Source organism: Chiloscyllium plagiosum, chromosome 40 (genome assembly GCF_004010195.1).
Source record: "Chiloscyllium plagiosum isolate BGI_BamShark_2017 chromosome 40, ASM401019v2, whole genome shotgun sequence".
NCBI classification, from domain to species: Eukaryota; Metazoa; Chordata; class Chondrichthyes; order Orectolobiformes; family Hemiscylliidae; genus Chiloscyllium; species Chiloscyllium plagiosum.
The window spans coordinates 19,859,570-19,882,947 of record NC_057749.1 but is presented as its reverse complement, the minus strand read 5'-3'; the positions used below and the strand labels follow the sequence as shown (position 1 = coordinate 19,882,947).

General features: G+C 42.5%; 1 protein-coding gene across 3 annotated transcripts in view; it reads right to left on the bottom strand.

The window, feature by feature from the left end:
- Nucleotides 1-23,176, bottom strand: part of LOC122542598 (cytoplasmic polyadenylation element-binding protein 1-like) — a 115,659-nt gene extending 92,483 nt beyond the window's left edge. Inside the window, exons 1-2 of one of the 3 annotated variants that reach the window (XM_043680548.1) lie at nucleotides 22,964-23,176; nucleotides 19,851-20,034 (exon numbers count right to left, since the gene is read on the bottom strand). In XM_043680548.1, coding sequence (XP_043536483.1) covers nucleotides 19,851-20,034; nucleotides 22,964-22,978 — 199 coding nt within the window. In that variant the 5' untranslated portion in view covers nucleotides 22,979-23,176. Of the gene's footprint in view, nucleotides 1-19,850; nucleotides 20,035-21,529; nucleotides 21,615-22,963 lie in introns of those variants that run through there. The other 2 variants (XM_043680550.1, XM_043680549.1) reach the window with 2 other exon arrangements.
- Between the last annotated feature and the right edge of the window lie 202 nt (nucleotides 23,177-23,378).

Below are 23,378 nucleotides of genomic sequence, written 5' to 3'. Positions count from 1 at the left end.
CCAAGGTTGGGGCTGTGACGGAGGAGATCCGTGGGGAGATTCGTGCCCAAGTCCAACCCACCACATCCATGCTGCAGAAGCATGAGCAGGCGACCCAAGGCCTCCGGGAACAGCTGAAAGAGGTGGAGAGTCAAACAGAGGCCTCGGAAGCAGTGATGGAGTCCTCATCTGGTCAGATCCAGGTGATTAGATTACTTGTCAGCCCAACAAGTCCACACCGACCCATTCCCCTACATTTACCCCTTCACCTAACACTATGGGCAATTTAGCAGGCCAATTCACCTAACCTGAACATTTTTGGACTGTGGGAGGAAACCAGAGCACCTGGAGGAAACCCACAGACATGGGGAAGAACATGCAAACTCCAGACAGTTGCCCGAAGCAGGAATTGAACCTGGGTCTCTGGCACTGTGAAGCAGCAATGCTAACCACTGTGCCACCATGCCACCCAGGTGATGGAGCGAGAAGTGCAGGCCCTGCAAGACGATATTGACAACCTTGAAAATCTAGGTTAGAGGATCAATCTTCGAATTGTCGGGCTCCTGGAAGGTGAGCAGCCAGTCAGCTTCTTTGAAAGCTGGCTGCCAAAGTTGTTAGGCCTTCAGACAGAGTCCAGCAGGCTGCAGATTGAAAGGGCTTATTGGGTTACAATGCACAGGTCTGGGCCAGTACAGCACCCCTGCCTGGTCCAAGCACACTTCCACTAAAAGGACAAGTAGTAATAGAAGCCTCCAGATTACTGGGAAAAGATCCACAGGCACTGTTGACAAGGGTCAAGAATCATATTTTAAACCAAAATTTCTCAGTAGCTTTAACTCTATAGAGAAAGTCCTTCAATGAAGTTAAAAAGCTGAGAAACCTGGATATCCAGTACTCCATGAGGTATCCTGCAGTGCTCCATTTCAGCCACGAGGACTCAGTTTATAGATGCGACTCAGATAAAGCTATAAACTTTGTAGACACTAAAATAAATTGACTGACCTGAAGAACACTTTGTCCTCATCCTTCTTTCCCTATGTTTTTCCCTTCCTTTCTCCCTAATTTTTTTGTAAAAAAAAAACCAGAAAATTTGTTGTTCCTATTTCTTACAACTAGATTTTATAGTGGGAAATCTGTGGATGTTCTTTGTTGTCTCCTTTTTCTTTGATGTCTTTCAGTCAGAAGTAGGGGTGTCATGAAGCCAGGGATGGGTGGAGTGCTCATCCTGACTTTGCTTTTTCTATGGATTTAAGGATCAGCTTTTTTTTCCCCCCTTCCCTAAGGTTGGGACAGTCCAGGCTTGATGGAGCAGTGAAGGAGGGGATGGGTAGGGTAAGTGCCTGCTGTGGGCATGTGGGAGGGAGAGGGAAAGAGTCTTCCATTCAAGGAATTATAGTTTGTTTTCTTTGTAGTTTTGGTAGAAATAGTTGTTTGTAGTTATGATAGAATTATGTATACAAAAACTACTCTTCAACTCAGTCTTTATTTACTTGTGCTTGGCACTTTCTAAGCAAGGTTCTCCCTCCCAGGGGTTCAAGGGTCTCAGAGGGGATATGGCAAAGTGTAGTATTAAATGGTGCACTTGGAACATCAAGGGAAGTCATTTGCCTGTTAAAAAAGGGAAACAAGTGCTTTCTAATCTTAAAGGGTTGACATCACTTGGTTGTGGAAAACCCATCTTGATGGGGAACATCTGAAGCTACAACAGGGGTTATGACTGGGTATTCTTTTTATCCTTTACCACTAAAATTAGGGGAGTGGCAGTACTTATCCAGAAAAACCTTCCCTTCACATTGGAGCAGGTGAAAGAGCAGGGACAGTTTGAAATACTTAAAAAGCCCTAATACATGGGGAAGGAATGATATTTTAAATGTCTATCATCTGGCACATCCCTCAAATGTGAGATTAGTACTTCAAGCTGAGTGCCCTTGGAACACAGCATATTATGGGGGTATTTTAATGGTCTGTTAGATCAGACAGTGGACAGGGTGCCTAGTGGGCCAACTATTTCGTTGAATACCACGCAGGTGGCTGACTTATACGAGGAATTGGGGCTGGTGGATATGGAGAGATCTTCACCCTACTGACAAGGACTTCACTTTTTTCAAACTCGCATGTCACATGAGGATTGATCTTTTTCTGGCTCCCTTGACCCTTTTAGATTCAATTATGGGTTGAAAAATTGGGAACATAACTATCTCGGATCACACTGCAGTATGTTTGTAGGTGAAGGCCAAGGACTAGGTTTGCAGCACTGGCATTTGAACCCTTTTCTTAAGGATTCCAAATTTGTGGAATACTTGAAGGAGTTTCAGGAATTCTTGACTATCAACTCAGGTACAACTAGTAGTCAATGCAATGGAAGACCATGAAAGCCTTTGCTAGGGTTGTTGTGGTTCTGTTCGCCAAGCTGGGAATTTGTGTTGCAGATGTTTTGTCCCTTGTCTAGGTGACGTCCTCAGTGCTTGGGAGCCTCCTGTGAAGCACTTCTGTGATCTTTCCTCCAGCATTTGTAGTGGTTTGAATCTGCCGCTTCCGGTTGTCAGTTCCAGCTGTCCGTTGCAGTGGTCGGTATATTGGGTCCAGGTCGATGTGCTTATTGATTGAATCTGTGGATGAATGCCATGCCTCTAGGAATTCCCTGGCTGTTCTCTGTCTGGCTTGTCCTATAATAGTAGTGTTGTCCCAGTCGAACTCATGTTGCTTGTCATCTGCGTGTGTGGCTACTAAGGATAGCTGGTCGTGTCATTTCGTGGCTAGTTGGTGTTCATGGATGCGGATCGTTAGCTGTCTTGGCTTCCTAGAGGCTTGGCACTCATCCACAGATTCAATCAGCACATTGACCTGGACCCTATATACCAACCACTGCAGCAGACAGCTGGAACTGAACTGGAAGCAGCAGATTCAAACCACAAATGCCGGAGGAAAGATCACAGAAGCGCTTCACAGGAGGCTCCCAAGCACAGAGGATGTCACCCAGACAGGAGACGAAACGTCTGCACCAGAAATTCCCAGCTCTGAGAACAGAACTACAATCAGCACCCAAGCTACAAATCTTTGTACAAACTTTGAACCTTTGCTCGGGTATTAGCTATTTCCCTTTCGGCTAGCTGGAAATGACGGAAGGAGGAACAGCAGTGTCTACTTGAGACACTGTTGAAAGCTGCCGAGGCGGCACATTTTGCATGGCCTTTGGTGACTAAGCTACAGCAGTCACAGCCCCTTGGGTTTCCTTGAATTCAATACTGAAAACGCAAAGAAAAAAAAAAACAAACTTGCTTTTGTTAGACAAAGGCTGTTGAGTATGGGGATAGACTAGGGAAGTATTTAGCGTACCTGACTAGGAAAAAGCTTGCTCCCCAATCCATTACTGCAATCAGACAGCACTGGGGACCTTACATACGATGCCAAAAGGATGAAACTTTTCAGAATTAATCATCTGAATTGTAATTGGTCTGAAAGAAAGGGCTAAAATTGAGACTTTTTAAAGAACCTGGACCTCCCAGGGGTAACCTTGGAGCAGGTCTCTCTCCATGCCCCCTTGACAGTTCAGGAAATACAGGAGGCAGCTAGGCAACTTCAGAGTGGGAAAGCAACTGGCCCTGATGGGCTTCGGAGTGAGTTTTAAGGAGTTTATAGGGATTCTGACAGGGCTAATGTTGAAGATTACAAATCACTCCTATATGCATGAATTCTGACCACCATATATTTGAGAGAAGCTAAATATTTCTTAATTCTTAAGGGGAAGCTTCCTGAGGATTGTGCTGCAAACATGCCCATTTCTATTAATTTCAGATTTCAAAATTCTGTAAGATCCTGGCACTGACATTGGAAAATGTGTTGCCCTATATTGTTAGGGAGGACCAGACAGGCTTTAGAAGGGGCCATAGATCCTCCAATAATACTAGGAGGATGATGTCCTTCTGTTTTTAAAATCAAACCCAATGACCTCTGTACCCCACTTGATACAATATATCAATTAATTTGGGACTATTTTAGGATAAAAGATCAACTTGGCAAAATCAAAAGCTATGCCTTTGCGGAACCTCAAAGACATACCTGAAAATGGCCTTAAGCTCCCTTTTAAGGGAGAGGTTACTACCCTAAGTTTGATTGGTTTTTTGGATTAACTTTGCTCATTTGACAATATTAGGCAGAATCTCCAGAGATGGGAGGCTCTTCCAATTTCATGGTTGGGATGAATAGCCCTCACCAAAATGAATGTCCTTCCTCATTTGCTTTATCCCATATGTATGCTCCCTATGATGTCTCCCAGGTCAACGCTGTGGAAACTTATTTGGTTCCTTTGTCTGGCATCATGGGCACCCCCTAAAACTTACTAAATTGCAGTTGCCTTGAGGGGGAGGAGTTGATTTCCCAGACATCAGGAAGTATCAACGGAGTTCCTTGCATCCTTTGTCTGCAAATGGGTAGGTAATGATCAGAACTCAATAGGGCTGGATATTGATGCCTCCCAGGCGAAGTGCCCTCTTATTAACCTGTTGTTCATGTATAAGATGACAGTTATGGACCACTGCTGGAACCCTGTTGTCATTAGTATGGTCAAGGCATGGAGGGCAATGCATCAGAGTGAGGGTTGTTCATTCAAGACTTCGCCACTTACACCTTTAGTTGGCATGCCAGGCGTCTGACCAGTGATGGTCTTAGGGTTCCAAAATATGGGCAGCAAGAGCAGTTTCCAGTTTGGGAGACTGGTTTGAGGGAGAGGTTATGATGTCTTTTGACCAACTGAGCTACAGAGTACACAGTACACTGAACACAGTAGACAGAACACAGTACACAGTACAGAGTAAACAGTACATAGAACACAGTACACAGTGCGGGGCGGGGGGGGTGTCTGGGTCTGGGAGCAGAGATCTCTTCTGAATCATGGGAGAATGCTCTAAAGATCTCAATCTGTAATAGGACATGCGCTAAGCAGTGAAAGTTCTGCGCAGGGTTCATCTGCAGAAGTTTAAAAAAGGAACCTCTCCAATGTGCCCCAAATGCAAGATACACAGAGGTACTCTTACCCATTGCTTCTGGACATGTCACAGGCTCCATGTTTATTGGAGTGCTGTGGCAGAAGAGATAGGGAGGGTATTGAGGACAGAGGTTAAAGTAGACCCGATATCTCTCCTCTTAGGTCTACCGAATTTACCATCTTTAGATGAGAATGGGAAGAAACTAATATTCTTTTATACTATACATGGACTGAACTGGGTGCATGAGAACCTGCCAGGCATGCTGGGGTGGAGGAAGTTGTTTTTTTTTTAAAAATGGTGCACCACACAGACCATTTTTATAAGACATGGCAGCCCTACCAGAGTTATTTGTCAGTTATCTTAGCTAGGGCATTTGTTTAATCAGGATGGTTAGGTTTGTTGAGCCCTGGGCCCTGGAAGGGAGACTCCCGAGTTAATATAGGTACATATACAACGCTCCTAATCTTGTGTTTCGGAGCTTTGTGCCAGGCACTTTTGTATTTTATATTTTCTTTTGCTTTTCTGATCTATTAAATATTTGTTGGTGTTGCTTTGCACAGTTAGGGTTTAGTTTTGTATTATAGGGTAGGTTAATAGTAAGTAGACAGTAGTTGTATTGAAATTTTATTATACTGCCAAGTGTTGACTGTATTTTTCAATAATTTCATATGTTCATAAAGTAAAAAGTTTGCTAATAAATATTTACAAAAAGCTAGAAAAAACCATGAACTGCCACTTTCTAGATTGTGAAGATTAGGTCACATGGTGTCCAGGGAGAACTAGCTAATTGGATTCAAAGGCTCAAAGGGAGAGGGCAATGGTTGATGGATGTGTGTATACATTGGGGGGGAAAAAAAAAAAAAAAAATCAATAAAAAAAAAAAAAAAATCAATAAAGGCATGAACAGGATGAATGCATATAGTCTCTTTCCCACCTCTTCTGCTCCCCCCACCCCCAAGAGATGGTGAAATTAAAAAAACTAGAGTGTATAGGTTTAAGGTGAGAAGGGAAATTTTTTTGTGAATATTGAGAGAAAATAGGATTAAGGTTTTTACAAAATTACAATAGTGACAACTTTTATAATATGACAAGAAACAAACTACTCTACTCCACAAACTGAAGAGAAAAACCTACTAAAACTACAATTCAATGAATAACTAAAAATAAAGCCAAATTATACCAAGGTAACTTAAATTAATGTTCTATTAAATTACTACACAGCACAATCCCAAAATTCCTACCAATGGAAGTATTAATAAGCAAACCAGTATTTAATTCTTACCCCTAGGGGGCTCCCAACTGCCAGACATTTGTTTATGTAGCCAAGAGGGCTCTGATCAGTATAGCCAATGAGTCTGCATCTAAACAATTCAGAAAGGGCTGTCATGTTCTGTAGAACAGTTCAGCTTTCTGGTGCACCATGCTTGCAAGTCTGGGGGGAGGGGGGCCTCCATAACTAATCTATGCCAGCCTGAAAGTCCCAGGTGATTCTCCAACACCTAGCTCATTAAAGTGTTCTTCCTCACAGAACGAAAGAGTATTAAACAATTTCTTCCCATGCATGTCCAAACAGAGGAGATTTTTGAAGACCCAAGAGGGACAATGGATCAACTTAACCTCAGTTCCCAAAACCCTTCCAAAACACTATGGCAACCCAATATCTGGCATGACCACAAGCAATGAGAAAGTGCACCAACATCCATTTTACATTTGGGGCACATTGGGGATATTGTCTAAATTTTAGAAGCTGTTCTGGTGCCAAATGAGCCCTATGGAGTACCTTCAGTTGCATAGCCTGGGTGAGAAGGGAACGATTTAAGAACCACCTGAGGGGCAACTTCTTCACGCAGAAAGCAGTGCATATATGGAAAGGGCTGCCAGAGAAAGTGGTTGGGGCAGGTACAGTAACAATTAAAACACATTTGGATAGGTACATGGATGGAAGGGTGAGGGGAGATATGGATAAAGTGCAGGCAATTGGAACTAGCTGAGGGTACACCTTGGTCAGTATGGACCAGTTGAGGCTGCAAGGCCTGTTTCTATGCGATATTACTCTATGAGTTAGCAAGCAGTTAAACTACTATGATGTTTGAACAGAAAAACCTGTTAGTATGAAGATGCAACTTGAGCCCCAAAACCCATCATATATTTGCCTTCTATTGATTCTAGATAACATTCACAGCACATTAAATCTCAGATGTGGTCAAGGTAGATGGCCTGGATTTGCTGCCAAGAAACCCAAAGGATAAGAGGGTCACCAACATTGTTGCTTTTATAAAAAAAAACTTACGCAAAGACTATTCAGAATTGGTCATTTGACTTGTTTGTACTGGTCCTGACCATTTTCAACTTTGCCACTTCTCTCTCCTCCCTCCCCAAAAGATAACCCTGCACAAGATATTCAAACAGAAATAATCAATGCACCACACCTCCTCAAACTACCTACCAGACAGTGCATTCCAGACCCAACCACATGCTGCTGTTTGCACACTTCTCAAAAGTTACATCAGGAACATCTGTCCAATAGACACTCAAACTTGCATCAAACCTCCCCTTAGTCTTAACTTGACCTCTGACTCAAGACCATGCTTTAAAGCTCCTTCTCCAATGCATTCACATCTTTGTGGTGAGACAGAGAATTACTCAATAATCTAACTGAGACAGCTCATGAAGGGTGATAACCCCTTTGCTCTTGTACTCTACACTCCACTAAATTGGGAATACTGTTGATTACCTGGTCTACCTTATTACTCAATTTGAGCCAGAGGCATTATCACAAGTGATTATAAAATTCACTAATACACCTAGCATCCAAATTCCATCCTGACATCTCTGTTCTAAATTAATTGTTGCTATAGCATGTGGAAGCTCGAGATCCAGATATAATATACACAGCAAGTGCTGGCTGAGGCACTTCAGTGCTGGAGTTGAAGATCTGAAGACCAGGCTGTGGATTCTAATTATATTGTACTCCTTAAAAATTAGAAGCTGATCCATGCTCAGGGTGATTGCAAGTAATAGAGGTATTGCAACATCAGCCATTGCTGCCATTCTAAAGGATAACAATTGATGTAGTCACAGCTCCAACACCTTTCACAGCAGCTCCTCAGAATGATATTAAAAATTTACTCCCTCTTGAAAGCCATGCTTTAGCTTTATGGTAACACTTTTCTAAAAGCAAGTATGAATTGGACTGCTCTTTATGGTTGAGAACTGCTTTGGAACTTTAGCTATCTGAAGACTGCCATTAGAAGTATCCTTAGCTACCCACAGTCTCTCCACCTTTCTTCAAAGCACTGATTGTAGAGATGCCATGCTTCACGTCAAAACAGGACACTTGGCCCATTGAAGGATTGGCATTGATTCAAAGAGGATCTGACCCATACCCAACTCCCTGTACCCTGCATTTCCCTTGGCTAACCCACCTAACCTGCACATCTTTGGACTGTGGGGAGGAAGTCAGTGAACCAGAAGAAACTCATGTAGACACAGGGAGACAGTCAATGGAATTTGCAGTCACCCAAGGATGGAATCAAACCTAGGTCCCTAGCACTGAGGCAGTGCTAACCACAGCCAGTGCTACAAACAGGTCACAACTTGTGCTTTGACCAAGTGACTAGGTCAGATACTCCCTTTAGCACTTACCCCACAAAGTGGAGATCTGCCTCTACAATGCAAATATTAACTCGAGTAAAACCTTCAGGCATTAAAAACTTGGAAATGAGGCATGCAAGGTCTTATGCATGATCTCATATTGGACTCCAAAAACCCCCATTTTCTGGAGCCCAATCCAAGGCAGGTTAAAGTTTACACAGGCTGTAATTAACTTTGATTCAGAACAGAGGTTCACTAGCTTTTTTTGTAGCTACTGACAATTGGATATTTTCCCTCATTCATAGCATCCTGAATCTTAAATCAGATGATAACTGGTTAAAAAGGTTTGATGTTTCAAGTTGGTGGCGTTCTCATTAATGGTGCACTACATTAGAATGGGTCTATGAGCATTCTCAGACCAGCAATTTTGTTTACTAATAAATCACTAGTTTTAGTAGATTTGAAAATGCCTCATTGCAAAAAGCACTTCATTTAGTGCTGCAAGGTTGGAATCAGATCATTTCCACGAGTATCTTAAGCCACTTGTTTTGCAAATCAATTGGTTTAGCTCAACAAAACAGCTTTACCATCTCCATGGATCTGTTTCTGAAGGTGGCAAAGCTTTCAAGATAAATGCAGAGTAAACGTCACAATGCTGTTTTGATAAAGATGCCTTAGATTTGGCCCTCCACTTGCCATTATAGATCCACTTGGAGGCAGCAATCAGTTCACATGCTTAGACAAGAACCAAAAGATGTTGAACGACTGTAGGGATTCTATGACGAGATAGAAGAAGTCTCAATAGGTAAATGATTGGCTGTGTAGTCTTTTCTTCAGCTGTCAAGGTCAAAAGGATTGCAGTTTTATGCCACCCAGGCAAATAAGAATCTATATCAATTAAGGCAATACTGCTGTATTGAAGGAGGTTTATTTTGGTAAAAAGTCTCATTTACTCCTTGCAATTTAGTTCTAATTGTAGAGTGCCCTAGCTAATATTCATCTCTAACCAAAAATTTGTTTTATCATTTTGCTCAAGTAATCTTGCTCTAATAGACTGTACTTGAAAATATTTAGCCACCATAAAACACTCAGGACAAGTTTATTCTAGCTTCAAGACAGGATATTCATGCCAGTTTGTCATACCCATTTCAGCGAAATCTAAAGAATTAGAGGTTGGTTATACAGGAGGCGTCACGTTAAAGAAAAACTTATTTGCAGGATATGATTGTCACAGGCTTGGCCAGCATTTATTGCTCATCTCCATCAGAAGTCAACCACTTGTGGATCTGGAGCAAACATAGGCCAAATGAGAAATGCATGACAGTTTATTTGCATAGTTCACATTTGTGAATGAGATGACTTCGACTGTCAATTGTACATTTAAAAAGCCATTAGCCCTTAATTCCGGGTTATTGAATTCAAATTCCATCATCTGCAATAGCAGGATTTGAATTCAGGTCCCCAGAATATCACGAGTGTCTCTGTATTAATATAAATCTAGCAATAATACCACAAGACAATTACTTCCCAGTCTTAAAGCCTTACTGAAATCCAAGAGTTTGTACCACTGTCTTGCAGTTTGTCCATTAGATGCATAAAATACAACAGCTTTTGGATGTAGGTTTGCACATGGAGCTGGAAGGTTCATTCCCATCACCAACCCAAAGAAACCCAAACAGATAAATAGAAAGCAGGAATTTTCAGTATTGCTTTGCCTGAGGCCCACTGAAGAGGTTACTAGTAGGGTAATGAAATGTCTGGAAGTGAACCTTCCAGCTCAGCAATCAAACCTACATCCAAAACATCAACCTGAGCTACAAATCTTCTCAAAACCTTTTTACACAAAATGACAGCCAATAGAGAAACTATCCAATTCAGCCATGCATAAAGATGTAAGCTTCCTTTGCAATTAAATGTGTCACTGATCAGAATATTGCATAGCCTGCCCGGTTCTAAATGTTAGTTTTAACAAAAGTGACATGGGTTCAAGGTTGATCCTGGAATTAGGTAATTAAAGCTAATTTGCCAAAATAGTATTCAGGCCAGAAAAGTCAAGTTAATCTAAAATAAAAAGGGATGAGACTAGTCAAAGACTGAGTAGTTGCAGTGAAGTTGTTTTGCAATAAGAACTCTGCCTCAAATTAGTTTTGAGTACAGCACTAAGTAGCGTTTAACTAATTATAGAGTCAGATGTACAGCATGGAAACAGACCCTTTGGTCCAACTTGTCATGTGATCAGATATCCCAACCTAGTCAAGCCCTACATGCCAGCAGCCAGCCCATATTGCTCCAAACCCTTCATGTTCATATACCCATCCAGATGCCTTCTAAATGTTAGAATTGTACTAGCTGCCACTTCCTCTTGCAGCTCATTCCATACATGCACCACCTGCTGCGTGAAAAAGTTGCCCCTTAGGTCTCCTCTTTCCCTCTCACCCGAAACCTAGGCAAACAGACAGGGACAAGTCAGTTACGGTTGAAAGCTGGAAGACAGTTTAGTCATTCCTATTCATAGCTTAAGGTAAAAAAACCTGTGCTGGTCAAGTAATCACTTTATTGTTTGCTTACATCAGTCTGAGACAAAAAAAGGGGAGATAATTCTTCGACTACTTCGCTTAAAAATTACTTAGATTGAAAAAAAAAAGGAAATTCTTCCTTCAAGTTCAAAGTGAGAATTTTACTGCTGAGAACAGAGAAACTGTCAAGATCCAAAACACTTCTCCCCATTGTTCCTAGCCCCACAGCTTTTCAGTTGCCCAAGAACTCTATCCATGCCATCTGAACTGACCACTCTAGAGTTGGGCAGCACATTGGCACAGTGGTTAGCACTGCTGCCTCACAGCGCCAGAGACCCGGGTTCAATCCCCGCCTCAGGCGACTGTGTGGAGTTTGCACGTTCTCCCCGTGTCTGCGTGGGTTTCCTCCGGGTGCTCCGGTTTCCTCCCACAGTCCAAAGATGTGCAGGTCAGGTGAATTGGCCATGCTAAATTGCACCTAGTGTTAGGTAAGGGGTAAATGTAGGGGTATGGGTGGGTTACGCTTCGGCGGGTCGGTGTGGACTTGTTGGGCCGAAGGGCCTGTTTCCACACTAATGTAATGTAATCTAAAAAAACTATGTTTAAAACATGGTTGCCACTCAGCTGCATCAGTACACAACCCTGTGACTCCCAATTGTCTGCAATCAAATATGGCTGATCAAATAGCAGATGCTGTTTTTAAAAGACCACTGCAAAGTTCTCACTTCAGTCCCTAATTAAAAATCTTAATACAAGGTCTTTTAAAAGCTCAAAATAGCTGCTATTAAGTGAAATTCCAGATTTTATTCTAGGACCTCCATTAGCCTTAAGATTGAAGAGATTTAGCAGTTAACTGTTAGTGATTCAAACCCTAATTACAGTTGTTTAAATATCACAACTCAACAGTAAATATTCAGTAAAGCCAGTGAATTGAGTAGAGTGGTCAGTTCAGATGGCATGGATAGAGTTATTGGAAATAATGCCAAAGACTTCCAAAAAGCCAAGGTTCCTCAATGCATAAATACTGATTCAACCCAAATCATTTTAGCACCTTAACACACTAGTACCAAAACATACAAATCCTTATGTCTGTTTAGGCAAGGCTGAATGCATGTTATGAAGAATCAAATGCAAAATCAAGTGCTACAGTCTACTGTTGAATTATATAACAACTCAAAACAGCTAACTTTGCTCCAGCAAAAATACACTATGATAGAGGCAGTAGGATTAGTAATTTAAAAGGTGAGCTAGAAGTCATGCAGTTATGTAAGGAAATGGGAGAAGGCACATAGTAAGTATTAATTGCAAGTGATTGGATGTATCAATTGGCTGATTTCAACACCCTTAAATTTTGACTGGACCCTACCTTGTGTCTTGATGGTCAACATAAGGCACTGCATTCAGGTTATGAAAGCAAAATCTAAAACCTGGTCTGTGGGAACCTGATTCTACCATGGAGCAATCATCAGTTCACAACCTCAGCCGTCCCCCACCTTCAAGAATAGGGCAAACAAATCCTTAGAAGGCTCATTCTCACTCCCAACCTATAAGTCAAATTTCCCCAGCCTAAGATATCTTTGAACAAGTTGGGCAGAAAACATTACACTGGAACAGGTGGAACTTGAATCAGGACCTCTAGCTCAGGTGGAGACACTATTTTTGCATAAGAACTTAATCTGTTTTCAATTATTGCTAAACCTAGGACTGATTGCAGAAACTTGTGACACTGCACATTTTAGCAGCCAACAGCAAAATGCTGCACATTCCTCATCAACATTTGAACATAAAATTAGGAGCAGAAGTAGGTCATTAGCTGAGCATTCACCAATTAAATATTGCTGATCTGACTGTAACCTCAACTATGTTCACACCAACTTGACAATATTTCAACTCCTTGCTCACTAAGAAATTCTGCTTTAATATGAGAAGTCTCTGCTTCCACTAAGTTTTTAGCAAGACCGTTCTTAGATGTCTAGCAAACCATATCCTTGTTCTATTTTAAAAATAGAAGAAACCCTGACATCTAGATTCTCCCACAAGGAGACATTCTTGACATATTTATCCTGTTGAGGTCCCTCATGATTTGAGATGTTTTAATCAAGTCACCACGACTCTATTCCAGGGGATAGAAGCCTCATCTGCCCAGAGATTCCTCAAGATAAAGCTCCCATTTGAGGGAAGTCTCAAATCCTCCTTGAAGCTTTGGTCCTCCTAATTTTTGCTGCCACTAGAAGGACAGCATGGTAGCTCAGTGGTTAGCACTGCTGCCTCAGTGCCAGGGACCTATGTTCAATTTTCTGAATCTGTGTGGGTTTCTACCCACAGTCCAAAGATGTGCAGATCAAGTGAACTGGCCATGCTCAATTACCCACAGATATACGTGCATTAGTCAGAGGGAAATATAGGTAGGGGAATGAGGCTGGATGGGTTGCTCTTTGCAGGGTCAGTGTGGACTTGTGGGGCCAAGGGCCTTTTCTGTATTGGAGGGAATCTAAATAATGAGGTCTTGGCTGTTGCAAGATGGAGACCAAGAACTGTTGTCTTTAAACAAAAAGAAAAGAAAACAGCATTGCCAGCTGTTTTTTGCAACACCATAAAATTAAAACTTGAAGCCCTGCAAAAAAGTGACCACAATGGTTCCCAAACTTTGAAGAAGAATTAAGAAGGTGAATCTGCAGATTAAATCAAAAGATAACTAATAACTTCAGTTGAACAAAAGTAAGTAACTTAATATCTATGATTAACCCATTGTTTTTTCCCCAGACCCATTCACACAAGACAAAAAGCTTAACGGTTAAATAAGAACAATCTGGCAAGATTGCTCGAGTAGTCAGTGCATTGTTCCTCAGGAAAAATGGTTTCTTGCTTGCTTTGAGAAAAAATGGCCACCTCTCAGTTCACGGAGAAAGTCTCAAAACATGAAATTTAGTTTATATTCTGAACTACCAGAGGCTGATAAGGAGAGGTTAGCCAAGATGCTTTCAAATATTCTAGCTGTAGAAACAGCTAGATGACTCCTCCTAGTCCCTCCTGGGGAAGATCATGGTCCCTCCCAGACTGGCAGCATAGGTTTCCAGTTGTGGACTTCAATAGCCCAACATCCACTTATCTGGTTAAGCATACTGCTTTCCCCCACTCCAGTCTCAATGTAGAAATTTTTGATCAAAAACCAACCTGCAATCAACTTCTAAGCCTGGCCTCACTAACAAAAACCAGCTTTTGTGCCTTTAAGCAAAAATGCTGTCAGTCCAAAAGGGTGTTTTCGACTTTGTTTATAGCTTCAAACCAAAAAATGAATAGAAGAGATTTGAGGGAACATTGCTCCAAAGCATTTACATCCTTCAAGGGAATCACCATTCAGATGCTGTCTAACCAAGAAACTAAAGCATGAACACTAATTTTAACATTAAGTTCCTCTTGCAACAGACAACATTCTGTCCACTTGCCCAATTACTTATGTACTTGCATATTAAGTCATGATTCATGCACCAGTACATCTCATTCTCCTGCTTCAGAGTTCTGCAATCTCACCATAAGATATGCTTCTTTATTCTTCCAGCCAAAAAATGGAAGACTGGATACTTTCCTCCATTTGCCAGACCTTTGCCCACTTGATCTAACACCTAGTAAACTCCAGCTCTGTTCACAACTTTCCTATTTTGGTCATCAGCAAGTTCACCAACCATATCTTGTATCCAAACACATCCTACTTCCTCTCCCTCCCATTTTGAATGGTGTTATACTCACCATCTTCCAGATGGAAAACACGGTCCCAAAAATCAAGGAATGTTGAGAGATTGGTTTCAATTTTCCAAACTACAACTAAGGATCGGTCTCAGGACTTGGGACACTGCATCTGAAGATTTACTCCGTGCTACTTCTCTGGTGGTAGAGGTAGAAGGCCTGGCTTTCCATTTCTAATTTAGAACGGCTTCAAAAATATTGTTACTATATAGAAGACCTGTGTGAAAACTATGCTCACCCATTAAAGTCTCCTGCTTCACTTTCTAAAGTGAAGAGTGCACACTGGTTAGGTAAATAAGACCACTTTAGAAGTAATAATATTTTCATTTCTGGCTAGCTCACATTTCAATTTCTCCTTTTTAGAGATGCTTTTCATGTTCAATCCAGTTTTCTAATCTGCCATGTCTTTGAACCAAGCTTTCTTTCTTGGTGTTTGAGATTAATACTAATCATAACAGTTCAAGTTAATACTTAGATCTAGGAGCAGAATTAGGCCATTCAGCCCAGCAAGGTCTACTCCAATACTGGATCATGGCTGATCAGTTTCTCAACCCTATTCTCTTGTCTTCTCCTTGCAACCCTTGATCCCCTTACTAAAATCAAGAACCTATTCTGGTATAGAAACTCATTGGCTTGACCTCCATAGCCCTGCAGCAGTAACTGCCACAAATTCATGACCTGGCTAGCATGTCATGAGTCATCCTTCATTGAAGCTGTGCCCTCAGTTCCTTATCTCTCCTACTATAGAGATAATAATGTCTTCTCTGCATCCACTCTACCGAGCCTCCTGTATTCTGTAAGTTTCAATCAAATCCCACACATCCTTTGAAAGATAGGCCCACAGTCCTCAATAGCTCATGAGAAGACCTTCATCTCCAAGATTTTTGTAATTGCCCTCTGTACCCCAAGGCCAGCAAATACAAGCCCTCAATATTCCAAAGGTGGTCTCACCAGAGCCTTACAACCGTACATAGCTGCTCTTGTAATCTAGCCCTCAAAACAAATGCTAATTTTTTTTTTAAGATTAGATTACTTAGTGTGGAAACAGACCCTTCAGCCCAACAAGTCCACACTGACCCACCGAAGCACAACCCACCCAGACCCATTCCCCTACATTTACCCTCTCACCTAACACTATGGGCAATTTAGCATGGCCAATTCACCTAACCTGCACATTTTTGGACTGTGGGAGGAAACCGGAGCACCTGGAGGAAACCCACGCAGACCCGGGGAGAATGTGTGGAGTTTGCACAGTCAGTAAGTCGCCTGAGGTGGGAATTGAACCCAGGTCTCTGGCACTGAGGCAGCAGTGCTAACCACTGTGCCAGTAGCAATGAATGCAAGTGCAAAGTGAACCTGCATTGTTAACTGAAATTGGACTCCCAAGTCCCTTTGCACTTCAGATTTTTGCAACCTGTCCCATTTAGAAAATAATTTAGGCCTCTATTCTTGAGATCAGGCTAATTGGCCTATGATTTCTAGTCTATGGCCTGCTCTTTCTCAGGGAAACCTAGCCATTTTCCAGTCCCCCAGAACACTGACTCATTAGACCTGAAAGATCACCACCAGTGCTTCCACAATTTCCTCAGCTATCTCCTTCAGAACTCTGGGGTAAAAACTAATCTACCTCAGGTGATTTTATCCACTTTAGACCTTTCAGCTTCTCCAGTATACTAAGGCAGTGATGGCCATTACATACACCTCGCCCTCCAACTGTCTTGAAGTTTGGTATACTAACGTATTGCATAATTTTGCCACTTAGTATACATACCTACCAACATTAGGAATGTCCACATGAAATATTCCCTTAGATCTATTACTGTCCTTAAACAATCCATCGTTCAGCCTAATTTTAACCAACTGCTTTTGTGCCTTCATTTAAACATTTCAAATACTGTTTTGAACCACTCCTCTCTCCCTTAAACTCAATGTAAAATTCAATTATGATCACAACTACCATATGCACTTTTGAAATCATTTATAATCCCATTTTGTTCAGAAATACCAGATTTGCTATATCCAGCCCTCTTTGCCAATTCAAGAGGATATGATCTAACAAGCTACCCTAAAAACACTTATAAACCTGTCCCCAAATCACTTATCTAATTTAAGTATACATTAAGATCAAAACTTCCCTTGCGCCTTTCTGACAAACCATTATTTCTTCCTTTTCGGTCCACCTGTCATGTGGTTACAGAGGGGCTATGCATTACTCCAAGTGATTCCTTTCCTTTGGCATTTCTCCTAAATGGATTCCAGGGTCATCCTGTTGTTGTAATACAAGAGTCATCCTTCCTACTTTCCTAAAATGTCTGGTACCCTTCAAGATTCAGGTCACAATCCACATGATTGTTCAAACATGGCTAATAGCAACCATATTGTACTTAACACAACTAAAGTGCTAGAGAAGATTACAGGAAAGGGCATTGAAGTTATTTGGCAAGACTAAAACTGGTTGACCATGGTCTGTAAAAATGACTACTTCAACATATCATGCTAACATTTTTTGGCTCCAGTCCACTGGAGTGCACCAGCAAGGCTCAATACAAGCTATAGGAACACTTGATGTTCTGCTTTGTCACCTTACAGCTTTAGGACTGAACATGGAGCGTTACTCATTTCAGAACATGAACACCCTTTGCACTCCTTTTGACTAATCCCTACAGCTTCTCCTGTATGGGCTGCTCCTCTTGTTAGCAACACTTTGCTGCTGAGCCAAGGGAGATCGTAGCAATTTGTTTGCTTAACCCTTTGTTCTCACTAACTCAGCTAACATCCACTCTAAGAGGGTCACCAGACTTGAAACATTTCTTCAGATGCTGCCAGACCTGTTGGCATTCTCCAGAATCTTTTGGTTACAGGTTTCCAACATTCATCCTGGGTTTATATTTGTTTATTTTAACTTGTACTCAACTCAGTAATGTTTGAGACATAACATTCAGATGTTAAGTATAGTCTGCTGACTTGTCCTAGAGAGTCAAGAATAACAGTTGTTCTCAAACTTCACTACAGCTAGAAAGAGCAAAAGATGTCGATGTATTGCAATAGTATTCATTAATGCCAGAGTACTTATCCTTTACTCTGGCCCATTAGTTGACTTTTAATCAAGGTTTGATTTGTGTTGATTTTAGTCGGCTGTTATTTTCATCTGTTACAGCCCAGAGCCTTAAAATGTGAAGTATTACCCCAGCCATCTGTTGGTTATTTGCAATATTAATTTTAGTGTTAGGATAGAGGGATTTATAAATACTTCCATTTGCTAGCCTTCAAGTCTATTATAACCAAAGGATTATTTTCAGACTTCCAACAGTTAAAAAACTTATTTCCGTCAAGTTCAATTAAAGATATATAGGATATTTACCACTTTTCTTTCATGGGTGTGAATAAACTAGCATCTGTTTACCAAGAAACAGAGTAAAGGGATAGTAAAGTCAATAGATTTCAGTTACAGGAACAGACATACTAATACATATTACAAATGTCTTACCAGAAAGAGGATTCACAGGATATACTTCACTCGTTTCTGGAAATATAGTGTCTGAAGCTGGATAAAATGCAGAATTGAAATAGAGACAGGAGATATTTCCTAGTATTGTGAACTGTTGCAGTTTTAGTCAAAGTTTCCTTTAAAATTAACTGAAATTAAGGTGGACAGAGCACCAACTTAATTGTCATGTTAATTTTACAAATTGAAGTTTTGTTGTAATTGCTAGTGTACTCATTTTTACAATGAGCCTTACAGCACTAGGGACCCAGGCTCAATTCCACCCGTAGATGACTGCGTGGGGTTTGCACAGGTCTCCCTGTGCCTGTGTTTTTCCTCCTGAAGTCCAAAGATGTGCAGATTAGGTGGACTGGCCATGTTAAATTGCTCAGAGCCCACACATGTGCAAGCTATATGGATTAGCCAGGGGAAATGCAGGGTTACAGGGACTGGGCTAAGGGCAAGGGTCTGGGTGGGATGGCCTTCAGAGGTCAGTGTGGTCTCAGTAGCATGCTTTAAGACAGTAGGGATTCCACAGAATCTAAATGCAACATTACTGTGATTAAAGAGTCCCCTTTAAAGGGGGTGCACAAACAGTACACTTGATCTCAAGCAACAATTTTGTAAAAATAGACAGTGTACAGGAATTATAGGGAGGCACTAGTATGGAAACTAATTTAGAGTCAGCATCCTCTCAATGTATCAGACAGGATTTATCCAATCACCACTGCTAAAATATTTACCCCATTTCATGGGAAGTAGACAACATTTGCTTATGCAGACAGGTCGAAAGTAGTTAATCTGATGGTTACAAAAAAAGTAAAAATTAAATGGGTCAGCACAAACCAAGATATTACAACAAAACCAAAAGGATAAATTTTAATTCACACCATGTTCAGTCACTACAGTAATAAACAGCACTCACAATAAAGCATGATATTCTAGTTGACTAGAGGACGAAACATCATGGGTAGAGTGGTTGTCTCACCTTTCTCCCATTACTTTTGGTGGGGTGGGGGTGGAGGGGAGGGAGGGCAATTCTTACAACATTAAAATTGTTACTTTGGTAGCCATAACTGTACGGAAAGATCCAGCCATTGATGGCAATTCCTTCCCTCTTCCCCGCCCCCGAAAACTAACCCACTCCTGTCTTTACATCATTCTCTACACATCTCCAGTTTAAGCTTTTACAGATTCATTTCATAAAAACAAAAAAATTAGACCACCACTACTGGTTCTTTCAGCTACCTTTGTTCCAAGCTTTGAAATTCTTCCCTAACCGCTCCAGAGGATTTAAACTGCTGATCAAGCAGATATTCAATCATTTTCATATCCCTTTACAAAATTATCAAATCATGCTGTCCTCTCCATATACTCAAGCTCCCATAAAGCACTTTAGGAATGTTGTATAACATGAAAGCAGTGTGGATGGAATACATTTGAATTTCAATTTAAAGAGTGGATATTGAAATTATGACAATGCCCTGCTGACTTCTGGACCAGAAGTTAGAGAATTTCTACTATTACTTTTCCTATCAAATCCATTACCTCCCACATTCTCCCTTTGGCCCTTGGTGACAGGAGTAGTACAGACGCCTGTGAAATCCAAAGAGTTGTCTAACATAGCGTTTATTCTACGGAAGATGTCAGCATTCCTGCAGGTAGACAAGGCTGGGCTTTCTGTAGAAGTAGGCACATCCCAGCAATCTTGACCTCGGCCAATCTCGTTGTTCTGGAGGGGGGGAAAAGAGATTTCCATGAAAACCAGTTCCATTCCACAAGTGCTTGATCCTAAAGGCAGATACTTAATTCATGGCCTGTTTAGCCTCATCTTTCTCAGTAGTTTTAAGTACTGGCCTGCTGCTGCCATTCACTCCCAGCAATGGAGCAAGGAGAAAGCTAAGTTTACCACATGCTGAATGGGAATTAAACTAGTGTTGTCAACCTACAAGCTGTTATCTAGCCAGCCAATGACAATAAGAAAAAAAAAGAGTACTAGAAAAAAAAAGGATGAAAACTTCCAAAAAACCTAATGCAAAGACTGAATACAAAAATCTGCCTTTATTATCAAGCCTGAGAAACGATACTTAAGGAGACACCTTATCATAATTTACAGAAACATGTCATTTACTTGCAAATGATTACATTGTGTGGGGGATAGGGAGCAGGAGGTGGTGGTATTGAGATAGTTGTCCAACAGGTTGGTGTCCAAACCTTTCACACAAGGACTGGTGGAATGTAAAAATGAGGGAATGCATTCTTTCTTCAGGATCTTTTTAAATCACAACCTAGAGGACAAGGATCACAACCTAACTTAGTAAAGTATTGGAATTCCCATCATTGGGTCAGAACTATTATGATGCAGAAACTAGTGAAAGCAGCAAAAGTACTATTGAGGTGGCAAAATTTGAACAGAATCAGTAACCTGGACTTGACCAGTTACCAATGCACAACTAAAACCCATACCAACATCCTTTGGGGAAGCATTGGGCCATCCTTAACTAGTCTGCCATGCTTAAACTCTAGACCTCCATCAGCATGGCTGGCTTAGTGGGACAGCTACAGAGCTGAAGTTTGAAGGGTTGTGCAATAAAAAAAAAAGTGGGTGGCCTTGACAATGACAATCCTTGTCAAAAGTGTGGTGCTGTAGAAACAGAGGTCATGCAACATCCGAAGAGCAAGAGAGTCGACGTTACGAGCAACAGTCCTGATGAACTGTATACTCGAAACGTCCACTCTCCTGCCCCTCAGATGCTGCGTGGCCTGCTGTGCTTTTACAGCGACACACGTTTTACTGATCTCCAGTAGCCGCACTCCTCACTTTTTCCATGGCAACCCACGGTTGTGTGAAGCGAGGAAGACACCCTGGGAAAGGAGTGGGAGCAGCCGTGCATTCACGGTCGTGCAAGCTGGCGCGCATGCGCACACCGGCCAACTGCGGTCACTGGGCGACACGCGTGCGCACTGGCACCTGAGGATAGAGTGGGGGAGGGGCGGGGAAACTCCATCCCCATCACCCACTGACAACCCCCCCCCTCAACCGGAGGGTTCGGGGCCTCGAAACATTCCCGCCCATACTTCGGGCCGTTACCCCACAATATCCTTATCTTTCGATATTCCATCGTCCGAACTAAAGCGAATCAGCCCTTAAATGCTCGCAACTCTTCTCCCCACCCCCGACCGCGTTCACACCGTGTTTTGGGTACGTCCCCGTTCATTCCCGTTACCGTTAATCCGAAGTCACTTAAAATTGTTTTTTCCTTTCTTCCCCCTCCCACTGGTACCAGTAACACACGGTTACTCCCACCACTTTCTCCACCCACCACCCTGCTTCACTGTCCGCCGTCTAAGTCCCGACTGAACTGAACCCGCCGGACTACACCGCTCCCCCCACCCTCTCCAGTACCCGCCAACGCCCGATTCGCTGTTCTGCCCGTCAATCACGGCGATACTACCAATCGGGGCACATCACCACGGGGATCCCACCCCCAGTCACACGGGTGGTTCTTCCAACCATTGCAGAAGGGGTGAGCGGATGAAGAGCGGTCGGCATAAAAGGGCTGGATAGAGATCAGGTCTGCCCTTGGACCGAAGCACTACTTGAAAAAAGTACAGGTGGCGATACGCAGTGAAACTCTGGTCACTAACAGTGGTGTGTACTCCTATTCCTCCACTGCCTTGCTGTTACCCCCCCCCTCCTGCTCCAAGGGATTTGAACGGGTCCTCTCTGGGCTGGTAAACAAACGCACATGTGCGGCCGCTCGCGCCGCCCCGTCCCGCCCTCCTCCACGTGCAGTCCCGGGCAAAGTCAAGCCAGACTGATGCACCCTGCAGCCGAATAGAGCTACCTCAATGTTGCAACCTTTCTCGGTCACAACGCTGTCTTTTTTGCTGCATGCATAAAAAAAAAACGTATTGCACACAAGCAATTCTAAACCACCCTTGCTCACCATGAACGACTACGCCTCCTTTTTCCTGCGGATATTTAAGCAACATAAAACAAAAACCCTTCGCTCGTACATTTAAGTCGGATGCATTGCAAAGAAATAACATGCACAGTAAGCAGCGACTCGACTTTTACAATGGGCAGCTCTGCAGAGTTGTACAAAATTCAGGTGTACAATAACACGGATTCGCTTAAGACTTTTGGAATAAAAGATACGCATGGGTCAAAATTGTGTGCCCTTGTTAGCTTTAAGCTGCTAGTAGCTTGGACAAATAAAAACAAGGCGCTGCGTGACAAATGATAAGCTACAGAAACATATTTTTAAAAAGCGATTTTAGCAAAAACGAGAGGATTTTACTGTCGCCAGCTTTGTTTCATGCAAAAACAGCTGCAGTCTCCGCTTTTTTTAAATCAGGCGAGACAGCACCTCGCGAGCGGGGAGGGAAGTAAAGAGGTCATTAAGCAACATTTTTTACAAAAACATGCAAGCAAATACATTACACGAGCCCCTGGAAAGTTGGAAAGGAACATGATGCAAAATGCACGGTAACTACCCTGCAGCGGTAGGGAGGAGAAAACATGGCAGTTTAATTCAGATTTATTTTCTGTCCCCAGTTTCCAAGGATTCCTCTGAAGTAACCCCCAGCACAGTCTGCAGCTCCCCTCCTCCTTGTCCTGAGAGGGAGGTAGCTCCCCTCCGGAAAGGGCTCCTTACCAGTGAGAAAGCCATGGAGTCACCTTCCCGGATACACAGCTCGACACCAACACAACAAAAAAAAATCAAACTCCAACACAACGGTGGGGAGGGGACGGGGGTGTGTGAAATAATTTTCCTTTAAACCAAGACGTTTTGCAACAAGGACGTAGCTCGGGCCTCCCCTATTTATGGGAGTGTCGGGCGGGCCGGGCCGGGCCGGGCCAGTGAGTGTCCCCCGGGCCGCGGGCCCTTGATGCTCATTGACAACACCTGAGGCTGAGGGCGGTCAGTCAGCACCATCCCCCACCCCACCCCACCCCCCCGCACACTACACCCAGACACGGGGGTTGGGGGGGGAGATGGGTGAGTGGCTGGGGGTTGAGGGAGTGGGGGGGGGAAATGAGGGAGTGGGGGGGGGAAATGAGGGAGTGGG